The sequence below is a fragment of the Gorilla gorilla genome, chromosome 15 (assembly GCF_029281585.2).
Source record: "Gorilla gorilla gorilla isolate KB3781 chromosome 15, NHGRI_mGorGor1-v2.1_pri, whole genome shotgun sequence".
NCBI classification, from domain to species: domain Eukaryota; kingdom Metazoa; phylum Chordata; class Mammalia; order Primates; family Hominidae; genus Gorilla; species Gorilla gorilla.
The window spans coordinates 118,528,847-118,535,433 of NC_073239.2; the positions used below are offsets into that span (position 1 = coordinate 118,528,847).

The 6,587-nt window shown below is 59.1% G+C and overlaps 1 protein-coding gene across 1 annotated transcript; it reads left to right on the forward strand.

The window, feature by feature from the left end:
• The first annotated feature begins 251 nt into the window (after positions 1-251).
• DIO3 (iodothyronine deiodinase 3) lies at positions 252-2,461 on the forward strand. Its single transcript, XM_004055704.4, has one exon. It carries the CDS (start codon positions 513-515, stop codon positions 1,425-1,427), a length of 915 nt encoding a protein of 304 aa, XP_004055752.2. The 5' UTR covers positions 252-512; the 3' UTR covers positions 1,428-2,461.
• Positions 2,462-6,587: the final 4,126 nt, after the last annotated feature.

The window sequence follows — 6,587 nt, forward strand, 5'->3', positions numbered from 1 at the left end:
GCCTCCCGCGGCACCTGGGCAGCGGCCCCGCACGAGCGGCAGCGGCGTGGGCGGCGTTGGCGGCGGCGCGCGGGAAGCGAACCGGAGCTCCGGCGCGGCTCGGCGGCCGCCGGGGAGCTCGGCTCAGGTGCGCGGCGAGGGGGGCGCGGGCCGGAGCCAGGCGGCGGGGACCAGGGCGGCGCGCAGCGCTCGCGCCAGCTGGAGGACCTCCCCAGCGGACGCCCAGGTCCCTGGTCGGGCTCCCGGTCCCCAGCGGCAGCGGCTACCGGAGTCCCCCGCCCCCGAGAGCTGGCTGCGGGGCCCGGGCCCGCCCCCACCAGCCCCAGGCCCTGCCGCTCCGCCCTCCGCCCGCCTGCGCCCGCCCTCAGCCCAAGATTTCTAGGGCATTGGCCGCGCTGCTGGGTGATCCCTCCGGGCTCAAGTTGCAAGGGGGCGGGCCGGGCCGGAGGTGGAGTCTCCCGCCAATTGAAGCCTCCGCTATAAATTGAACTCCCTGCACTGCCGAAGCCCAGATGCCTCGCCAGGCCGCGTCGCGGTTGGTGGTCGGAGAGGGCGAGGGGTCCCAGGGGGCTTCGGGGCCTGCAGCCACCATGCTCCGCTCCCTGCTGCTTCACTCCTTGAGGCTCTGCGCCCAGACCGCCTCGTGCCTCGTGCTCTTCCCGCGCTTCCTCGGCACGGCCTTCATGCTCTGGCTTCTCGATTTCTTGTGTATCCGCAAGCATTTCCTGGGCCGCCGCCGCCGGGGGCAGCCCGAGCCCGAAGTGGAGCTCAACAGTGAAGGCGAGGAGGTGCCCCCCGATGACCCGCCCATCTGCGTGTCCGACGACAACCGCCTGTGCACCCTGGCGTCGCTCAAGGCGGTGTGGCATGGCCAGAAGTTGGATTTCTTCAAGCAGGCGCACGAGGGCGGTCCGGCGCCCAACTCCGAGGTGGTTCTGCCCGACGGCTTCCAGAGCCAGCACATCCTCGACTACGCGCAAGGGAACCGCCCGCTGGTTCTCAATTTCGGCAGCTGCACCTGACCACCGTTCATGGCGCGCATGAGCGCCTTCCAGCGCCTGGTCACCAAGTACCAGAGTGACGTCGACTTCCTCATCATCTACATCGAGGAAGCGCACCCCTCCGACGGCTGGGTCACCACAGACTCTCCCTACATCATCCCACGGCACCGGAGCCTGGAGGACCGGGTCAGCGCAGCGAGGGTACTGCAGCAAGGTGCACCCGGCTGCGCTCTGGTCCTCGACACCATGGCCAACTCCAGCAGCTCGGCCTATGGTGCCTACTTCGAGCGTCTCTATGTCATCCAGAGTGGCACTATTATGTACCAGGGCGGCCGTGGCCCCGACGGCTACCAGGTCTCTGAGCTGCGCACTTGGTTGGAACGCTATGATGAGCAACTGCACGGCGCTCGGCCCCGGAGGGTGTAAACATCCAACGGACAATTGACTGAACTTGGTGGGCTGGGCCTTCGAGCCTTCGAAGCCCACGTGCAAGCGCCTCAAACCAAGTCATGCTTGGCGAGGCCCCAGTGACACTGATGTGCTGAGCCACCATTTCAGACTGAGTCTGCACCCTCAGCCACATGAACAATCTCCCCTACCTCCCTGGGACTCTGCTTCTGTAACTGTCTCATTCACACCTGCCTGGCTCACTGGAAATCCTCTTTTGAGCGCGGGATATGGCTTGCCCTTGTCTGTGTGCCCCCAGGACTTTGCCTCTACAGCATTTTCTTACACCCCCTCCCCAGCGTGCCCTCAGCCAAGTGCTTTGGCCCGGTGTTTCCCGCAGCTGCACAGAGACCTTGGCCACGCCCGCGCGCCCTGAGCGCAGCTGGGTTCCAGGAGACTCTCAGCTCAGCTGAGCTAGTTGCCTGGCACCCACCTGTCGCGCGCGGAGAGGGGGTTCCCTGTTGCTTTTGTGTCTGTTTCCTGTCCCTGGTAGGGGAAGTGATGTCGGGGATGGGGAGGGGGTGGGCAGGGTAGTTTCCCCCGCTTGTTTTGGGTGCACAGGAGCCCCACTGCTGATGACGAACTATCTCTAACTGGTCTTGACCACGAGCTAGTTCTGAATTGCAGGGGCCTCAAAGCAGCACCTAAACCTTGAGGGGGAGAGTGCTCTGGGTTTCCGTGAGGTAACCACCTTAAATGGGAGGGAAGTTGGGGTGTCTGCTTTGGGACCAGAGGAAGATAGCTTGAGAGGCATTGGCGAGGTTCGCAGCGCCCCAGGGAGAGAGAAAAAGCTGAGACTCCTGGGGAATGACGTTGGGGTGATGGAGTCCGGGGAAAGAGAGGTGGGGGGAGAGCCTGAGGTCCCCAAGTGAGGGGAGTCCTAGGCAGAGCTGCCGATTGTGGGGCTGGGAGGTGGAGGGCCCCTGATTCGAAGGCCATTTGGTGAGTGTTTTGCTGGAAATATTTCCTGTATATAAACTTCTTTCAATCTACAATAATAAAGGCTTGAGGTAAACTGCTTTCTGGTTGCCTTTGGTCCCTTTATTTTCTTTTCCCTCTGAATAGCGGCAGGAATTAAACACAAATCCCTCCCTCGCGTCCCCATAGTGACCTTGGGAAGCGGGACGGGAAGGAGCCTAGGCTGGCAGGGGCGCTGGAGGAGGATGGAGGAGGAAGAGGGTCTGCGGCGGTGCCCGGGGCGCTCCTACAACCGCACGCACCCACCTGGACGGGGAACTTAGCTGCGGGAGAAGAGCGAGGTAGCGGAGCGCCGCGGGATCCTGGAAAGCGGCGGGAGAGGCAAGGGGGTCCTCTCTTGCTCCCGCGCGCGCACACACAGACCGAACAGATGCAGCTGCCCCTGCAGCCGCCGGTCTAACTTAACTGAGTATCCGGCGGTGTGTGGAGGGGGTTGGGTGAGGTGGAGGGCGAGAGGGGCTTTGGACCCGGTACAGCCTGGCTCCCGACCGCTGCAGGCACCACTGCGCACCTGACTCCTCCCTGGCCCCCTTCCGGCACCTGCAACCTTGCCTCTTGCCCACCCGCTCCAGGCAGCTGAGGTCCGCGGGAGGCGCGCCTTGGCAGAGGGGCGCCCTCACTCCAGCTGCGGCTCCTACTGCCGGGCCAGCGTGCTGCTGGGTGCGCCCCCTGCCCAGGACCCCCCTCCTCCTGTCCCTCCTCCGCTTCCCCAAGCTCCAGTCAAACCCCACCACCCGCTCCGGGCCGGGAAGCAGAGGTGGGAGGCCGCTGGGATGAACAGAGAGAGACCAGGGAGAGGTGAATGGTGGATTCCAGGGCTGGGGCGGGGATTCGGGGCCTTAGGCACAGGTCCCCTCTTGCAGTCACGGCCAGGGGCTCGCTCTCGCGCAATCCCCGCCCTCACTGTCTCGCCTGTTGCGCCCGGAGTGAGGGTGACCCGGGGGGCGCGGGATTAGCTTAGCCCGCAGCCCCTGTGCCAGCGAAACCTTGAACATGAAGTGAAAGGTGGGGGACACAGTGAAAGCCGCTGAGGCGGGAGTGTACGGATCCAGGTGAGGGGACTGGGCATGGCAACTTCCCTGGCGCGCCAGGACAATGCCTGGGAACCCAGGACTGTCAGGGTCGCCGGGGTTGGGGGTGAGTAGTGTCGGTTTGCGCGCTTGGATGTGAGCGCGGGTGCACATGGCAGGGTTGGGTAGGGGCGCAGAGGGGCGCGGCAGGCAGGATGGAAGAGACGCCCCCGTTCAGCCAACGGCGTCCCTAATTCTGCGCCCAGCCCCTACGCTGCTCCTCCGTAAAAACTTTTTGAAACTGACATCCTAAATTTGTGGATTGTTTTTTTCCTTTAAAAGTATCTCAATTGAAAAATAACTTTAAAGAAAAATTTGGCACCCACGAAATTTCTGCATCTCCTCCCCACTACTACCACCCCCTACCTACCTCCGCGAACGCTCCTTCTCATCCCGAAACCGCCAGGAAGAAAAGGAGATCGCGGCAGGGACGCAGCCCGGCGCCTGGGAGGTCCTCCCTGACCTCCCCGCACGCGCGGCTGGCCGGAACTGGAGCTTGGTGGCGCGGAGGGTGGCCTGGGACAGCGTCAGCCTCCCGGCCCAGCAGAGACCGCTCCAGCCGCTCCGCGTCCCTACCGGTGGCTTGGGGGTCCCCTTGGACGCGCCAAGCGACCTCTCCTACCCGGAAAGCCTGCGCCCCCTGGGCCTCCTGGAGCTTCCCAGATCGAAACTCCAAAAAGCGCTTTCGCGCCGCAGCGCCGGGACCTGCGGCGCCAGCCACTCCCCGCACGGGCCGCACTCGCTCTGGTCGCAGCTCCAGGGAAGTCCCACCACCCCCACTTTTTTATTTCTCTCTTCTTCCTTCCCTTCCTCCCTGCTTCCCCTTCATCTTTCCTTTTCTTTCTCTCTTACTTTCCCCTCCTTCTTTTTCTGTTTCTTCCTTTCCTTTCTTCTTTCTCTCTTTTCCTTGAAAATGTCCCCTATGAAAGCAATGCAAGCTCATTGCCGATACAATAGAACTCCGGGAAGGAACTAAAACCAACCCAACTCTCCCTGCGTGTGGAGCCCCCTCACTCCACACTTGTGTCTCTGTGTCCCTCTCCCTCACACTTGCAAATACATATTTTGAAAACAAGGGCAGGGTGGTGTTATCCTTTTGTAGCCTGCCAGTAACTTCTTACTCCCAGGGCGCCCCTTCTTTCCTGCACCCTTCTTTCCGTGTCCATAAATAAGTCTTGAATAGCCGCGCATCGAACTCAATTGGATGACCAGCAGGGGTCCATGCGTGGGCATCCCAGATGTTAGGGATGTTTCATTATTACAAACAAAGTCGGGGTGAGCAGCCTATGAGCACAGCTCTGTACCCGGTTACCCCAGCTAGTAACGTGTCTTAAAGTGAAGCAGCTCCGACGAGAAGTATGTACACCTTTAAAGAGATCTGTTTTGCCGCATTTTGCTGAGCTGCCTTCAGGAAGCCTGTTTGACTTTTATTGTTTTGTATTTTCCCATTGCTCTCTCTCTCTCCCTTTATTTTTAAGTGAAAAATTACAAAGACAATAGTTGAATCCATCCTCCATATTAAATTTTAAATACAGAAGAACACGGAGCAGAAAATGCAAACCCTCCCTCAGAGCAGGAGCTTTCAAACTATAAATCAGGGCCCAGCAGCGGGGCATGAAATCAATTTATCAGATCAAGTCAAGCATTTGGAAGAATGAAATAAAATAAACACAGTAAGAATAGCAGCGTACATTTCACCTAGGGTAGCTGGAGTTTCTGCAACTTTGGCTTCAGTTATACCTATCATGTGTGAGTGAGTGTGTGTGCATATGTGTATGTGGGAGTGTATGTGTGAGCATATGTATGTGTGTGTACCAAGTGGTTGAAATGAAGCGTATTTCTCCTGAGGGATCAAAAATGTTTGCAAGCCACCACCTGATGATCCCCATTCCTCCCTCAACCAGGACAGCCCCTGGTGACTGTTGGGTGCGTTTCTTTCCAGATTCTATTTCACATATTGACTGTCCAATATGTAATATTCTCAGATGAGAACAAGCACATTCTCAAACATATTTTCCCTAATTGCGACCATGCCACATAGTGTCTGATGACACCACCCCCCACCCACCCACACACACACATACATACTCTGTTCTCATGCCGTTCCTACCCTGGCCCCCTCACCTGTCAATCCATCTAATCTGAGCAGGTCTGCACCTGTAGGTTGATTTGTGCCTGGCACCATCTGGATGGCTGAGGCCCCTTGAGGAATGCTGGGATCAGTGGGGAACAGAGTGAGGAGACAGCCATTGCTGGTGTCGCAGTTACCATCACCCTCACAATTAGTATCTTTTCAAGGTCCAGTGTGGCCTTAGCAGATGGTTTAGCCTTGAGCAAGGAGAGAGAGGAGGGGCATTAAAAGAATTCATAGAAAGGGTCTTATTTGCCCCTCGAAGGCACAGGTGGCTCCCCAGGATGGCATAGATAGAAGGAAGGGCATCCCTGGCAGAGGGCACTGCCAGTGCAAAGCCCTGGAGGCCTGAAGGTGTATGTCATGTTCAGAAAGCAAGGAGTCCTCAGTGCGGCTACAAAGCAGGAGGGTGACAAGGGCAATGAAGAGAGGGAGAGGCAGAAAGGGGCCCAGCCAGCTTGAGAAGAGCTTTAGGCACCAGCTTGCAACTCTGCTGAGCCTTTGGGGACAGAAGCCTCCGACAGGAAGGTGGGGCAGGCAGTCAGATGGGGAGGAGCCATGGGAGGCCTGAGGATGGGGCTGGAGGCACATCCATCTACCCACCCCGATGGGGGTGGGCAGGTGCACTTTCAGGGCTCAGGCTGGCATCTCCACCTTCCATCCAGCAACTCTCCTCTAGGAACTTACCTGGAGGGAATAACCAAACTGGTGAGCAAAGGGGTGAAGAGGTACCAGGAGGCCCATGGCCCCCTCTGATCCACCTGCAGGGGAGCAAGAAGAGCAGGGAGTGACATTGGGGCACTTGCTCCGGGGGCCAGGTGCCAGGCAAGTGAATTATCAGGACGACCTGATTTGGTCATCCTAACACTCCTCTTACATGAATATGATCACTCACCCCATTTCATGGACGAAGACACTGAGGCTCAGCATGTTTGGAGTGAGCTGGGCAAGGCATCATGG